This window comes from Stegodyphus dumicola, chromosome 1, assembly GCF_044657685.1.
Source record: "Stegodyphus dumicola isolate Sdum_Otavi_A_Nest chromosome 1, ASM4465768v1".
Lineage (NCBI taxonomy): Eukaryota > Metazoa > Arthropoda > Arachnida > Araneae > Eresidae > Stegodyphus > Stegodyphus dumicola.
Window position 1 is genome coordinate 288,093,821 of NC_140768.1, and position 17,679 is coordinate 288,111,499.

General features: G+C 32.3%; 1 protein-coding gene across 3 annotated transcripts in view; it reads right to left on the bottom strand.

Moving 5' to 3' along the window:
* Positions 1 to 16,679, bottom strand: part of LOC118205910 (homeobox-containing protein 1-like) — a 61,057-nt gene extending 44,378 nt beyond the window's left edge. For 2 of the 3 annotated variants that reach the window (XM_085808347.1, XM_085808343.1), the window contains exons 1-2: positions 16,504 to 16,677; positions 8,922 to 9,656 (exon numbers count right to left, since the gene is read on the bottom strand). In XM_085808347.1, coding sequence (XP_085664473.1) covers positions 8,922 to 9,619 — 698 coding nt within the window. In that variant the 5' untranslated portion in view covers positions 9,620 to 9,656; positions 16,504 to 16,677. Of the gene's footprint in view, positions 1 to 8,921; positions 9,657 to 10,749; positions 11,232 to 16,503 lie in introns of all 3 variants that reach the window. The other variant, XM_085808346.1, reaches the window with a different exon arrangement.
* Positions 16,680 to 17,679: the final 1,000 nt, after the last annotated feature.

Consider the following 17,679-nt stretch of genomic DNA (forward strand, 5'->3'; position numbering starts at 1 on the left):
ATTCCAAAATTCTCAGGAGATGCAGGAAAATGGTTAGAATTTTTTAACAGTTTTCAAGCTGCGATTGATCAGAACAAAGCGTTAAGCAAGATTGAAAAATTCGTATACTTGAAATCATTATTAATAGGGCAAGCATATAATGTCGTTGGAGGATTTCAGTTAACCGAACAAAATTATGATTCGTGCTTAGAACTTTTAAAAGAACGCTTTGGAAAACCAGAGAAAATTACAAAATCACATATGAATAATCTTTTGGACATAAAACCAGTTAAAAATTCTTCTAACTTAAACGTACTAAGAAGATTACACGATGCTTGTGAAATAAACATTCGAAGCTTAAGTAATTTAGGAGTAACTTCAGGTTCATACGGACACTTGTTAAATCCAATAATTGCCTCATGATTTGATTCTCGAATATCACCGAAAGCGTGATCCAAAAGAGGAATCTGATGTTGCAGGTTTAAGTGCTTTTTTGAAAAACAAAATTGAATGCCGCGAACAAACGTAACAAACCGGAACCGAAACTCGTTCCATTGAATGGCAAGAATAAACACTTCAACAAACACAAAAGTAATTATAAATACACAAACAATAAGTTTAACTCTAAAGTTAACGCCTCGTCCGCGGCAGAATTATTAGCTCCCGTAAAAGAAGAAAACTGTATTTTTTGCAAAAATAACACACATAATAGTGAAAAGTGTAAATAAAAAACGAAATGTACCGAGATTTACAAGGTCGATGTTATATTTTTCTGGCTCAAGGTCATCGATTTTCCGATTGCTCTGAGAAAGCCTCTTGTGTATACTGCCACAAAAAAGATAATGCAACCCTTTGTTACAAAAATGAGAAAAAACCTGAAGCATCGCAATCAAAAGGTGTAGAAAATTCAGCGTGCAATCACCTGGAGTGTTGAAGAATTAGACATTGCTGAAAAGAAATTAGTGAAGATTGTTCAACAAGAAGCATTCTCTAATGAATATCAGTTGAAGGGACATTTTACTTTCAGAGACGAAGAAGGGATTATAAGATTGAAAAACGAAGATTTTGAGAAGACATGATGATGAAAACTTCCGGTGCCCCATTGTACTTCCATCCAAACATGAATTATTAGAAAGAATGATACAAGACTATCATTTACAACTTTTACATGCTGGTACTCAAGTTCTTTTGACTAACATTCATCAAAAATTTTGGATAATAAAAGGAAGAAAAACAGTACAAGGAGTCATATCAAAGTGCGTTCGGTGCAAAGAGACACTCGGCGAAAGCTCTTGATACAGTGCTCTCCCAGAAGATCGAGTCAGAGATGCTTATGCATTTGAGGTGACAAGTGTTGATATAGCAGGACCATTTTATTTAAAAGAAAATAGAAAAGCTTGAATCTTGCTTTTTACTTTTCATTTAGAATTAATTGAAAGCTTATCGACTAATGGATTTTTTCTCAGATTTAGAAGATTCATAGCACGAAGAGGACGGCCTAGAGTAGTATACAGCGATAATGGCACAAATTTTGTAGGGGCAACGAATTTGCTCCGATCTGTTGACTGGAACCAAATTATCAGAAGTTCTTCGATAATGAAAATTCAGTGGAAGTTAAATCCACCAACCGCAGCTGGTTCAGATGATCAAAAAATTATTGAGAAGAGTACTGGGAAAAGCATTACTTTCATATGAAGAAATGTTAACTATCCTATGTGACGCAGAAGCAAATATAAACTCCAGACCATTAACATACAAGTCAGAAGATTCCACCGATTTATGTGCACTCACTCCATCTATGTTTATTCAGGATGTGCGAACTGAAGGTGTTCCGGATCTGGACAGTTTGGATAAAATCAACTTATCGAAAAGATGGCGATACCACCAAAAGTCACGTGTGGAATTTCGTAAAAGATTTAGAGATGAATATCTTGGTATGTTAGTACATCGACCAAAGACTGTACCTTCGTGAATCATCAAGAAAGGTGATTTAGTGTTTGTAGAGGACGATGAAAGGAAAAAGAACAGACTGGCCTATGGGTCATGTGATCGAAACATACCCAGGAAAAGACAATATCATCAGAGTGGTGAAAGTAAAAACATCTAGTGGTGAACTGTTAAGACTAGTTCAAAGAGTATTTCCAATGGAGATAGACATTAAAGAATCTATCTTCGAGCTTAAAACTACTGAATCATCCACATCTCCAAGAAATACTGGTAAAATGAATGATTTAGTAATTGATACCAAAGATTGTAAACTTGAAAATTCTGATAAAAACATTCAGTTTAGTAGATATGGCAGAAAAATTGTGAAACCAAAGAACTTTAATTAGTTTAATTTTGTTTTCAGTACCACTACTATTTGTTTTCTTTATTCCTTTCTTTGAATTTAAATTTTGTATACAATTTGATTTTCCAGTTAAAGTGAATTAAGTGAATTAATCTCTTTACTAGTATTTTCAGAAAAGAATTTTTTGCCTGTTGTTTAAAGAATGTAAGTTTGCAAAATATTAAGTAAGTTTAAAATATTCAAGATATTTGTTACGCCTAGATAAAATTGTTGATTTTGGTAAGATTTAAATTACTCATCTTATATTCGTATTTCAATTTTCATTTCTCAATTGTTTTGATTTTTTCATACTTTGTCAAAAATCAAAAGGTGGGAGAAATGTTACAACTTGAACACAAAATGACTGAAAGTTTCTCTTCTGCCAGTGGCAACGAAGAGTCGAAAAACAAACTTGGAAGAGAACGGCCACTAACTCAGTTTCTCTTGATAGAATTTGATACGAAGGGGGGTTATCCCCATCTTTTGATTTGAAATTAATCTCGAATTATGTATAATTTATTGTAATATAAAAGATATGTGTAAATAAAAGTCATTAAGACTTAATTGAAATAGTGATTTGAATCGAATATACAAATCGAAAGCTCTCCCAAATAGAACTATGGATTATAGAAATAACATATTTTAGTGGTGCCTTCACCAAGGGACTTTTTCACCAAGAGAATCCCTTCAAACATATTTTAGTGGTGCCTTCACCAAGGGACTTTTTCACCAAGAGAATCCCTTCAAACATATTTTAGTGGTGCCTTCACCAAGGGACTTTTTCACCAAGAGAATCCCTTCAAAAAGGGATGTGAAAAGAGCCATGGAGAGCTGCCTCAATGGGCAGTGATGCGACTTCTACAAAGCCAGGTTAAACAAATTGGTTCTGCATTCAGATAAATCTTTGTTTTAAATGTATTCCTGACATAATTCAATAAAGATAATACAGTACAAAGTCTCTAATCCGGACGTCCATTATCCGGAACAATCTATAATCCGGACCTCAAAGCCACAAACTTACGCAAGCGCGCTTCCGATAGTGAAGAAAGTCACAGAGAACCTTATTGAAAACGAAAAAATTTCGATTGACAAGTTAGTCGGTATTCTCGACATTACAGGACTTGAACAGTGGAACTTTGTAACTGAACAAGAAATTATGTCTGTTTATAGAATTAAAGAGAAAGTATTAGCACAAAAAACGAAGCAACTTAAACAACTTACATTGATAGAAATGTTTACTAAAGTAAACAAATAAATATTAAGCTTTTTTTTTTTTTTTTGTAAATTTTGATACCCTTTAGATCATGATTCCTCTTTATTTCATAAATTGCAGTTTCATATTTTTAATTGTATTATTTCTGCATGCCATCTTACCAGATTTAAATTGATGATATATAATTCGGAAAAACCCCTAATCCGGAATCGCCGAAGTCTCGATGAGTCCAGATTACAAACTTTGTACTGTACAGTCAAAAATCGTTAATCCGGACTCGTCGGGACTTCGGCGATTCCGGATTATAGATCATCAGTTTAAATCTGGTAAGATGGCATGCAAAAATTACAAAATATGAAACCGTAATTTATGAAATAAAGAACAATTATGATCTAAAGGGTATCAAAATTTACAAAAAGAAAAAGCTTAATATTTATTTGTTTACTTTATTAAAACATTTCCTTCAATGTAAGTTGCTTCGTTTCATGTGATAATACTTTCTCTTTAATTCTATTAAACAGACATAATTTCTCGTTTAGTTACAAAGTTCCGCTGTTCAAGTCCTATAATTGCTGTGTTGAGAATACCGACTAATTTGTCAATCGAAATCTTTTCATTTTCAATAACCTCTGGGTCACTTTCTTCACTATCGGAAGCGAATTATAATGACGAGGAACTTGATTTAAATCATATCAAAGACTCGAGAGGAAATACTAAACTTAGTACCGAATTATAATCTAAATAAAATAAAAACATCTGCTCTGAAGATAAGGATAGTGTTGACAGATCAACTTCCAATCCGCAGTGTGAAATTCATAAACAGATTTCGGAATTCAAAACATACTTTCGCTTTGTAGATACAAATTACATATTAGTAAATATATATTGGAAATTCTATTTGACATAATCTTTCTAATCTATCATAATCTAATAATGATGTTTCTGCCCCCACCTCTGCCGCAGAGCAGCATGAAATTGATAAACAGATTTCGGATTTCAAAACATACTTTCGCTTTGTAGTAAATATATATCGGAAATTCTATTTGACATAATCGAAAGTTCAAGCTTACTTTTATAAAATTGCTCTAACAGTCTGCAAAAAATAATAAGCCGGATCCAATTCGAAGATTAAGGAACAACGCAATCTGCAACATTAACTGAATTAGATAACTTTAGCTTAGCGTATAACTCCGTTAAACATTAAACGCGCATGCGCACAAACATATTCGCAGCCGTAAGGGTCTTACGCGCTCTCGTAAACGCCTGTGCGCATGCGTGAACGCGAAGCATGCGCAGAAAGTTTGTAGCTTTGAGGTCCGGATTATAGATCATTCCGGATTATGGGTGTCCGAATTAACGACTTTTGACTGTATACGGAAAAATGATACGAAAGTATGCCTCTTAATTCCCTTTTGTATTTTCTGTCTATTCTCAATTTAAAAAAAAAACTTCCCTCGTAACCTTTTTTTTTATTATTTTTTTTTATTCACCCTCATAAATAATTGAAATTGTGCGCAGTATAATATTGCTTTGAGGCTCGCATGTGGCCCTTCGCTGCCAATCTGAGACCACTAATATACCATACTGTTTGGAATATTTAAGTTAGCTCTTGTTGGTATTCCGTGATAGCTTATTTTAATAGGTCTTGTTTACAGAGGACGAATTTCAAAAGCAGGCAACATCTTCCTGATTGAATTTCCACTTCTCAAATTTTCGAAGTGTGATATCAAAAATAGCACATATTTTACAAGCAGTATGACTGGCATTTATTCCTTTTTAAAATCAAAAAGTGTAATATGATGAAACTGACCCAATTTTTAGAACTGCATTAAAAAATTATGCCATATGTTATAATTAAGCAAAGTGAATCGAAAAGGCCATAATTAAACATCTGCTTTGACAGAGATCACTCAATATCAGCAGTAACAAACAGAAGAAAAACACTTCAATTTGAAAAACTACATAAGTTTCTAGATGACCCAATATTTGAAAGGAAAAAAAAAAAAAAAAAAAAGATATATACGTAATTAGAAATTTCATTTTAGAACAGAACTTATAAATCGTAAACTTTGTGCCAGAATTTGTCACAATAATTCCCAAGCTGATGTGATAAAACAGCCATAAAACAAACATGATTAGTCAAGTCCAAAAATTAATTATCCAATTCCTGAAAAAATTACATTTTTCATAGAAAAAAGGTTTACTTCCATTCATGTCCTAAACAAGAATTTCAAAAGAACTAGAACAGCAGATCACTGAAAGTACAGAATGTGGATGAAAACAATTGAATCAAATAAGTGATCACATGTACATAAACACCTAACAAGCCACAGAAAAATTGCTATCCGAATATCAAATATCCTTAAGGCCTGCATCAGGTGCAACTCTCAACAGAAGTCTCCGAGAAGCTGGTTATAATGATCCTATGGCCCAAAGAATGGCTTTCATAAACATAATAAAGGGACATATGCTGCATTATGATGATCCAAAATTTCTGTAACAATTTTTCAACAATGAATAAATTACATACATTTTTGGATGATGGCCAACTGTAAACTGAATACAAAAAACACTACATCCATATTAAAATATAAAGATAATTTTCTATTGGATCTATACGACAATTACATGAAATGAAAACATAGTTTATCAAAAGATTAAGAGAGAAAAAAATATTTTGTTAAACCAACATGAAATTCCCCCTCCCTCATACAGCAGTAATTAATAGTAAAGTCACAATTTCTTGCCACTGCATGTTAATACTTTAATGACAAAATATGTCAACAGGTATTTTATCTGAAATTATGACATTGAAACTATTCTGATGTTTGCAAAAAATGCATTTTTTTTTTTTTTTTTTAAATTTAAAGGAAAAATTTACTTAACTTAGAAGTTATAATAATTAGAAACTATGATCATCTTCTTTCCCATTCTTTAAAATGCCTCTGTTTACACAAAATGGCAACTAGTTTTTCCAAAGAAAAATTTTTATTTAGAATATCAGTTTCCATCATTCACTGCGATATCGTGGTCGAGAAAACTGGGTTGAACCACCAAATTACAATAAAACTCAGCTTGAAAAAAGTGCTGTATTAGAAAAAAGTATCTACATAACCTTAAAAAAAGTACTGCATTACTATAAATTTTCTTGCAGAATTCATGCTACGAACATACATATCAACTGCCCTCTTTGAGAAAAATTGATTCATCATGATCTTCAACCTTCTAAATCACATTTAATATATGTAAGTGCAATTAAAGATAGAACGGAAAAGTTCTGGTTAAAAGGAAATATGTAAAAATGCAGGTGTCTGCTGAATTTTTTGAGCCAATATATTTACTTAACACACAATAGTTATTACAATGTTTACATGATAGCTTAATTATGATATAATTATTTCACATCTTTAGCCAATCATGTACATTCCAGAAAAAGAAAAATAGAAATATTACATATAACCACAATAAATTATGAATTATAAGTCTATAGGCATAAGTTAACAATTAGGAACACATTTACCATAACAAATACTTAGTTATTTTGAACGAAAATAATGATTTTAAACATTTACACATGTGGTCTAACCCCAAATTTGAGAGAAAATATCTTTATGCTAAACTATAACAGAATCAGAGGAATCAACTTTCTACTATTTCTACTAGTTAAAATATGAGCAATAAAAAGCTACTCCCAGCTAATCTTTACTGTACAGTATTCCTCCCTTTTTTTTTTCTGAAAAAAAGGCCAAACGATAATGGTTGTTCGTGAAATCTGGGTACACCTCTGTTATCAGGACCAGATTCAAAAATGTGCGAGTGTATGTATATATGTTATGTGCATTTATGTGTATATGTATAAGCACATACATTTGCGTTTACATGAATACATACATACATTTTTGGATCCAGTCCCCTCTGATAACAGAACAGTACCAGAGATGCGGAGACATCAATGGCAAAAATGCTTCGGAATGGATAAACGTTGAAACAATAAAATGAGCCATGTAGTGAGCCTTTTGAATGAAAAACAAATTATTTGTAGTAAAACTTGTAGTAATGAGAGCAAAGCTGAGAAAATTTGAGAATTAGCCAAGATGAAGCCTTGGTTTTGGATTATTCTGATTCAGGAAGAGCACACAGTAGCTATCTGCCTAAGAGAAAACTGCAGCTATCTATCTGTCCAAGAGATATAATGCTTTGAAGATGACCTTTTAAAGGAAACTGGCTCATATTCACACTACACGCTCAGGAAAAAAAAAAAAAATTACCATGCAATCAGTCTGTTTCCAGGATTTAAATCCTGGTTGAAATACCAGTATTTAGTGATTTTAACACTCCACCATTTTTCACCAATGAAATATTGAATACAACTTTTCAACTTTAAAAGCAATATCCTGATGCTTTTCCAGTGGATTTCTTGAGAAGGATAAAAAATGACATGATAGTGCAGTGGCTGGTTAAAGTTAGTTATAAAACTGCCACAAAACAACAGACTTGAAATAATAATGTTTCATAAAAATACATTGAGAAATTTGAGTATGTTCTGCAATTTGCATAAATTTTGATAGAGTATGTTTATTCAGTTTTTTCGGAACTATTTTTGGTCATGAAATAAAATTTCGTAGCATTATTTAAGTAACTGAAGGAAATAAATTTTATTTAGTAATAGTAGTACTTGTGCACTTACTTTTATAATTTAAAATAAACAATTTTAGAATGGTTAATGATTTGCTGGAAGAAAAATTGGTACAATTTGAAATTTTGTCTCCATTAATTGAGTTTTTGATTATACAACATAGTTACAATCCCACGTCAGATAATTGAGGTTCGACTGTAAAATACAGCGAAATTAGAAAAATGTTTCCTATCATAAACACTTATTTCTTGAGCTGTTTCATATGAAACCTCAGTTTACTACTGTAAATTCAACAACACTACACACATATCAGGACCAGATTCAAAAATGTGCGAGTGTATGTATATATGTTATGTGCATTTATGTGTATATGTATAAGCACATACATTTGCGTTTACATGAATACATACATACATTTTTGGATCCAGTCCCCTCTGATAAATAATAATTCTCTGAATAATAATTCACAACAGATTCAGAAAGACATTTAACATTCCTAATTCTTCCATTTTTAATCTTCAGGCAGTAACAAAATTATCTAACAAATAATACATATATATTAGTGCCTGCAAAGTTGTTTGTTCCTAGCATTTTTGGAAAAATACATATAGAGATTTGTGAATCTGCTCCAGGTAAAATGGCCCAAGAGCATTTAAAATATAATATTTATAATTAAAATACTTAAAACACATTTTCCCCCTTCTTTAAGCAATGTAATCATCCACTATTAGAGATTACAGAATATAAAAATTCGAATCACATACTTCTTAAGCTCGTCCAGTTCATAGCACTCATCTTGCAAAAGATCGAGGGGATTGACTAAGCATTGAATGGGGACGCAGTTTAAAGCTCCTTCGGCCGAACGGTTGTTGTAAATGTGGCTTTGTACTGTAATTCCATCGGCCGAGGAGTAGGATACAGGAACTGATGATGCCGATGAGGAAAGAGGTATTATTGTCAATTCGCTTGACAGTCGGGAGGTAGGCGAGGCGACTGATGAGTTGGCAACGGCTGAAGGCGAAGCATCCCCATTTTGGGTACTGCTGCCTCCATCTGTAACCCCATCTGTAGAAGAGTTACTGCTACTGTGGGGGCGGGAATAAGACTGTAGCTCTCCTTGCTTATAAAAAGGCTGGAGTGGAGGAGGTACATCAGTCTTTGACACTCCATTTGGAATTGGGCCATGGACAGAAGCAGGGTTAGAGTCCTGATCTCGTTCAATTCTGTCTATGGTTTGTAAAGATGAGCAGACATTTGGATTATAATGAGGTATATTGGGGCGGATAGAGGAAGTCGATGGTCTTCCGAGCTCTGCATCAAGGCGGTCCATTTGGTCAAACGCTATAGTTATTTGTTCCTTTGTTATTCCACTGTTCCGTAATCTCCTCAGTAACTCAATTTGTTCGATGGTGAACAAAGCCTCTGACATTTTTGTAGAGATGTTACCCACTCTGTTAGGCATTAAGTCTGTTTTTAATATCCATCACACCAACTGAAATCTGAAAAAAATATATAGGATTTTTAATAGAGAAACACACATTTTGAATCCATTTTAAACAATAATATAAACATAATTAACACTCACAAAACTATTTTTTGATTTGAAAACATTTTCAAATCAAAGCATGATTGGGAAAAAACTATAACCGATATTACTTACTTGATGCAGGTTATAAGAAAAATTTCAAAATAAGGAAAGAATTCAAGTATAAGTTCCTGTATCTCATACTTAAAAGTTTTGTATATAATTTTCAGTTGTATTCTTCAATCAAATTTTGTATATATTTCAAATGGTGTACATTTCCAGCAATTTTAACAGAGAAAATTTAATTTCTGCTATTTGTGATGATTAAAATACTTGTATATTATCAGCAGCACTCTAGTAAATGTTAGATCATGAGAATGTATCGGACGTACAGACTTAGTGATCTAACATCTGAAAGTACAGGAGCAAATAAAAATTATAACATATCTCACAGACTACAAAATTGAGAAAGCATACCAAATGAGCATTTAACTTAATGTTAAACGTGGAATTGAAGATCCAATTTTGAAAGTATATTTCTTTTACATTTGCAAGTCTCTCACTATTTGACTATCTTTTCAAAATGATTTACATTGCTTCCTACTGCAGCTTTATTTTACTGTAATTGCAAATTTTTAATGCATTAAAAAATTAATCTATTAAGAAACACAAAATAAAAACAGATTTCACATAATGTATTTATCTAATTACTTTTGCCAAATAAATAATTATGATTCAATAAGATTAAATAACAAGTAATAACTTAAATAATTGTTTCCATTGAAGCATGATACACTTTTATTGAACTGATTTTTAAAACAGGAACAATTTTTATTTTGCTTTATTTCAGAAAGTAAATATGATACACATGATCAAACTGCATGTTAAATTAAATCTATTCAATATATATATATATATTCTGCAATAATTTGCTATAATTCTATAAACAATCAGTCTGCAGCTTAAAAAAGTATAATCACTTAAACAAAGATTAAAATTTAAATTTAAAAATCAATTCACCAATCCAGAAACACTGCAGAAAGCAGTTTTCTCCAACTGATGCTAACCATTTGAATCTGTTGTTGTTGGGACTTATCCCACCCGATCAGGTCTCTGGAATCAGAGCAAGCCCACAAAATTCATCGTGGCAAGGAGTCAAGATTCAGCCTGTCATTGACAAGAGCTTTGGGCACCATACGGGTGACAGTATGACTTTGTCCAGTTTTGATGTCAATATTGATCTGAAAATTTGAAGACGGGTCTCCCACCCCTCTTCCCCTACCACTCAAGAGGACTTCCGGCTTGCTGCATATTTAGAGTGCTTCCATGCTGCACTTTACATTTACAAACATCCATGCCTTCTCCAGGATTCAAATGCAGGCCCTTCAGTACGGCAGTCAGCGTCACTAACCACTATTCCGGTTCGGCAACCATTTCATTCTACCCATTGTATTATGTATACAGGTATGCATCAGTTTATACTTTTATTCTTTTTATATAAGTAAACCAATCTTTTAATGAAAATAAGCTGCTTTGATGACTTCTTTTCCTAAATTAAAAAAAGATTATGAAAAATCAGAGGCATGTATGGATAAAATAGAAATTACCAATACACATTAAAAAAAATGTAAGCTAAGGGAAATAAAACATTTAGAAATATTAATACTACTCAGTGAAAAGAATGCAGGCCTAACTAGGTCACTAAATTCAAAGGATGAGTACTCCTTTCCATGCCTGGAACATGTTAAGATATACAGAGTAAGCCAGCTGAAGTATGGGTAATTGTAATCAAAATTTTTTAATTGAAATATTCTGATTCTTTTATCTAACTTATATATTTATAAAAGTTTCACCTCACATCAAGACACACGAGAAAAAGATTTTGAACAAAAAGTGAAGACACAGCCTCACCACATCCAAGTTTCTCAAACTGCATAAAAATCTCAGAACTATGCACAAGGGGTGAAACGAGAGGTCGAATTAGCAGAAGTTGTTAAAAGGGGACATGCGCACACTCTTATAACTTGTTTTTATATTGTTGTCTATGCTTCATCATAATTCAATCACATACCTGTTCATTAGTCTATAATCCACGTTCTCATTTTCCAGTTGTTTATGGCACAAGTACCCATTTCTAGCTTGTTTGCGGAGCTGCTGTTGAAAACTGTTTCCAATAACATATAACGGAATCAGATTCTTCTGAATTTATCGAAAACCCACCAACGGGAAAACAGCTAATATACCACGACCTTTTCAAGAGGTATGTAATAAAAAGAGCAAGGGTGAGTGGGCTATGTAAACCACATTGTTAAGAATCGTATGTGCAGAAATGATTGTAATGTGAGTAATATTAAAGAAAGTTCCTCCCTCCATAACTTTCATAAAATTAATATCACCCTAGAATGTTCAAACCAGAAATATGTAAATTTTGCATGCAGCCATTCTAGGGCTGTATTATTTCTCTTCGGCGAAAAATTATTAATTTGTGTATTAGAAATTAGGCAGTTTTAGGGAGAACTTTTCCCCTTTCTGCAGGGAAAGAAGTGGTACTTATGTATTCTTCCGACGATCATTGGTGGAAATTTTAGCAACAGTCATTAATCATTACTGAGGAATTCTAAAGCACATAGTCATCCATAATTGGCTCTAAATCTCACGGTACTTTTGCGTTTTGAAGGCGCAAACAATAAAGTCACCAACAATGGTATAGCCGATACCAAACACAATATCTTTGCTGGTAACCTTTTACGCCTTATTTTCAAAACAAGTCGCAGCCATTTCTTATCAAATTGATCGTTTCTTTCAATACTGGCATACAATTACATAGAATTTTTACAAGATAGTTAAATTTTATGCCCTAAGACCATTTGCGGTAATTAAATCAATTAGAATGCAATCACACTGCTCACCCGAAGGCGAAAATAAAGAAAAGGCAAAATCAAGGGTTAAGTTCATCCATTCTAATGAGAATGCACTAGCGAAGTAAAGCACTGCGGTTTTACATAACTTCTGACTAAGCTATTCGTACGAATTGAAATAATTATTGCATTTAAACTTGTATTCCAAATAAAGATTTAACTTAAAATTAATGTAGAGAATTACTGAGAGAGTTAGATTTTTGTCGCGTAGTTTACGTGATATGAGATAACTTGGGGTCATGTGATACGAATCGTCGAAACAGGATGTTGAGCCATGAAAGCATAGAAAGTTTTTAAATTACTGTCTTTTTACAAAATTTTAAACCATATTAAAATGTTTATGCCTTCAAAATAAAAAATTCTTAGAACTAACGTTTGTTAACATTTTTTATGTGTATACTGTATGTTGTCACCAACAAAGTCTGCTTGGCAAGATTTGAGCCGGCGAAATGGAAAAGTACAAATCGCACTACATGACTGATTGACGAGATAATACCAAAAAAAAAAAAAAAAATCATTAATTTAAGCATTTTAATTAGGACCATTTGAAGAGTGTGACTATATTTCTGGGTACTTTAAATTTGTTTTAAATTTCTGAACAAGGAAACCATCAAGAAATGAATGACAGACATTTGCTTGAGAATAATTTGCCAGGGTGCACTACAGGGGGTAGAGCAATATTACACTCAGATTGGGAAGGACAAACAACAAATGGTCAAGCCTATGTGGGCACTGAACTCACAACCTTATGTTTGAAATGATATATAAATGCTGCTAAATAGTACATTGTTCAAACAGATAGATTCCAAGAAAGGCAGTATATCAAATGTTTATCATTAATATGCCACAAATAAATATAATGCATCCACAGAACATATAATACTGTGAACTGTATAAACAATACAGATGCGGGGGGAAAAAAAAAAAAAAGAGTTAAAGCAGCACAGATCACATTCAGGCTCAATACTGGAATCCCAAGTTACATAAAAGTATTCATTCTAATACTCGAGTCCCAAGTGTATAAAAAAATATTTCTGTTTATACATGACAAAAGCACGTTTGTTTCTATTATACAGGATGTTCACGAATTCGATTGACAAATTCAGATGAGTGATATTATGTATCAAAAGGATGAAAAACTGCTATAGAACATGGTCTTGCACACCGCATGCAGTGGGGATTTTTGGACAACAACATATGCACATTATGCATGTTTTTCATGCCTTCTTTTGTAAAGCAGGTTTCATCTGAGAATAAAATAAAGGCGGGAATCTGTAAAAGTCATTCTGTGTGGCATCAAGCATCCAGCATACAGCATACAAGCTCTATTCGAAGGGGATAATCGGCATTATTTAAAAGTTGGACCTTCTGCAAGTGAAAGGGTTGCATGTTTTTTATATGCAGAAGCTTCAACACCATTTTGTCCTGAATATCCAGTCCAAGTGCAACCGATCATGTACTGGTCCATGGGGAAATAGCAAACCATTGCAATATTCAATTTTCAGTTTCAGCCGTGTGCATACTGCATCCCTGCCCTGCATTACGTCTCGTTATTTGGAAGCATTGGAATACTTGCAGAAAATTTGCATACAAGAAGGTTTCTTCTCGACTGCTGCTTTTATTTCTCCCATACACGCCGGAAATTTTCACTGCTTCTTCTTGACTGCAGTGCTTCAAATCCTCATATTTGTTTGGCCACCTCTTTGTCAAGTTAATTGTCATCTTGATATCTACTTTTGCTATTTATACCCACTAAATATGATTTGCAACCCCATGTTCGATGGCAAGGAAATTTTCATCTCGTTTTGCAATTTTGAAATGTTTGGAAACTGACAGCATTCTTATCTCCCCAAGTCTTGTTTGTATAAAAAAAGTTTTGCAATAAACACCAACAGTATTAGTTTTGATTAAGTTTAATTGATCATCTTACAGCAACAAACTGATTTTGCTAAATTTCTCGAATCAGTCACATACACTATGTCATTTTTTAATTAATTAACCCGAGTTAAAAATCATTATCTTTCATTTTCAGGAACTGCACTGAACCAAAGAGTACATAAAATCTATCCAAACATGCACTTTTAGATAACGTGAACTTGCAAGTTAAGTAGTAAACTAATAAACTATCTTCATCATTTTCCAATGTTAAATAAATACCTCAATTTTGACATACCTTTTGATTTTATTAACTGTTCGATTTCTCCCTGCCCTGCTATATTCACAAATAAACCATTAGTTGCAAAACCTTTTAAAGTTAAACAAAAGAGTTTACTGTGAAATAATTCATATTTAAATTACGAATTATCTTAAATAACACAATAAATATGAATGTTTTAAAGAACTAATGCATCAAAGTTTTGAATACTTTATCAATCACCATTACATCATAAATTTGATAATCCCTCACTACTCAATTAAGCATTAAGAGAACAAATAATGGGATAAGTGTAAAAATAAATTAATAAATTTTTAAAATAACCATTTTAAATTTAACACAATTTGATTTGTCTCACATAAAGAGATATGCAATAACACAAATATCTCCACATGTATTTCCTAAATTTGTAAGAGCTAAATAACACCAATATTTTTTTCAGATATGCACTCAACGTAATTATGCACATATGCTTAGCAGTAAAAACAAATTTTACAATGATATCAAAATAATTAGTACAAATTCTGACATAATTATAACACAATATCATCAAAAAAATTATAGCTTTAATTTTTGGCAGAATCTAAATATTTTCAATTTAACACAATTGTCTCAAATAACAGACATACAATAACACAAAAATCTGCATACAAATTTTCCGAATTTAAAAGATCTAATTAATAATTTTTCAAGATGCATATTTATTACAAATACACATGCAAACTTGGTAATACAAGCGAATTTTAAAATATTTAAATAATTCAGTCCATTGCTAATTTACATAATACAGTATTAAAATATGTTTATTCAAAAGAAAATGGAACAGCTATTACAAAAATATTTATCCAATAAAAAATAAAACAGTTATTATTATACAATAATTATTACTTTCATGCATAAACAAAATAAATTTTATTACGATATGCATGTGGAAAATATTTTAAGAACCTAAGCAGATGTAAATAGGCAGCGTTATAATCAAATATATTAACATCGAAATGCAAGGTAATATTATCGATAGTAAACTAAAATTTTAAAATAACATCATCATTTTGGCTGTTTAGCCACCACCCTAAAAATGGTTTCTTCGTAAATCAGATTTTAATCCGAGCGAGTTATTCCTCCATTTACATGGTTAAAAAAAATTAAGTTAATAATTAATAAAATCCTCTTTATTTTTGTAAGATAATTGAAATGATCCCTTATAAAATCGCAAGAAAAATCTACAAACGCCCAGTTAAAGATCCCTTTCATAACAAAATCACTTCAATCATGCAAAAGGGTAATGATCTAATTATGCACAAAATTTAAAAATCCATATCGTAACTTTCGTACTCTACGACCTTCCTATGATACTGTATTTTAATTTTACGTACTTGAAAAAACAAAGAATGAACTCCGAAACCATATCTACTCAGCTTATATGACTGAATAAACAATATTAAGTATGCCTCATTATTTAAACACATTAAAAATTTAAAGAAGGTAATGTTGCAGATGGTCTGAAATGAGAAATAAGTAATCCCAAAATGAAAAATACAGCCACGCCTAGTTTAATAATTTTTTCTTATACACATTTTTCCATTAAATAATAGTTATGTTGCTTTGTTCAAATATGATAATTGCATATGCCGATATTCAAAATGTCGGCGACGCAGAGTAACTCTTCAACGATACGTACACGGGATATTCAATTCTAACAAACTGAACTTGATTACATTTCATTTTTTAAAATTAAAATTATTTACCTGAACAAATGTGACTTTCATCATAGCTTTCACTGTCCATGCTCTCACCGGGGCCACAGTTTCAGGCCTTCTAATTGCTTTCCACCGGGTTGAGGTACTTGCCATAATCATTACACACAGCCGTTCTGATTCAGAATATGTCAACCCATAATTTACTCCACACAATAAAGGAAGCTGCCATCTTTAAACATATTCGCAGCAGCGCCATCTAGTCCAAGGTCATATTACTAGTAAATTTTGACCCGCAGGCAATACCGTGTATTTTAAGTATTTAAAATTCTAGTATCTACAACCAGAAATTTTAATTGATGGAAATGCTAGTCATATTCCATCAAATATCATGTATATCTCAACCCTTTCTTTTGCATTTCTTAGTCATTTTTACAAGTTAAAAATTCGTCAGTCTAACTTAAGTATATTCCCATTATTTTAACATTCTTTTCTGCTTGAAAGAAAATGGTATTTTCGTCATTGTGTGATGTAGTTGTTTAAGGCAGGATATAGTACCCGAGCTGCATGTTAATATAAGTAGTTGAGTTTTTTATTTTTTCCTCGCTCGTTATCTTTTATTCGACTCTGACGTGAACCTCCGTATTTTAAACCTGTTCTGTATACTCGCGAAAATAATTTATTTAGTAACTTGATCGCAAAACCACGAGGAAAATAATCTGAAATTAAACTTCTAAACTCAGATATAAAATTATTCTGACAAAGTATATGAGGGGGAAAGCGACAAATTATAAATAGCGTTTAATGAATTAAAAAATAAAGAGCCTTTGTGAAATACGCCTTAAAAGTTACGAAAGTTATGATGCTACTGCAAAAGATGAATTGGAGGGCGTGGAATTATTTGCATTTGGTGGTTTCCATAAAATAATATTGCTATAGTTGTTATCATCTGTATACGGACAGAAGTAATTCCTCGCGGCATAGCAGAAGATGATTTGCTTAAAGCTCATAATTTTGCATATATCTTTCAATGAGAAAATACTTCATGGTATTCAAATAATGGAGCATTTGTGTTGCACACTGCGCTCCGAGGCTCTTCCACCGTTAGGAATCGAACCTAACGACTAAGCGGCCGCTCACCGGTGACAGCCGAAATGAACAACTGAAATGAAAATTACAAAAAGAAACACAAAATGAAATTTCTCTTCCATTCGGCAGTTTGTTTTA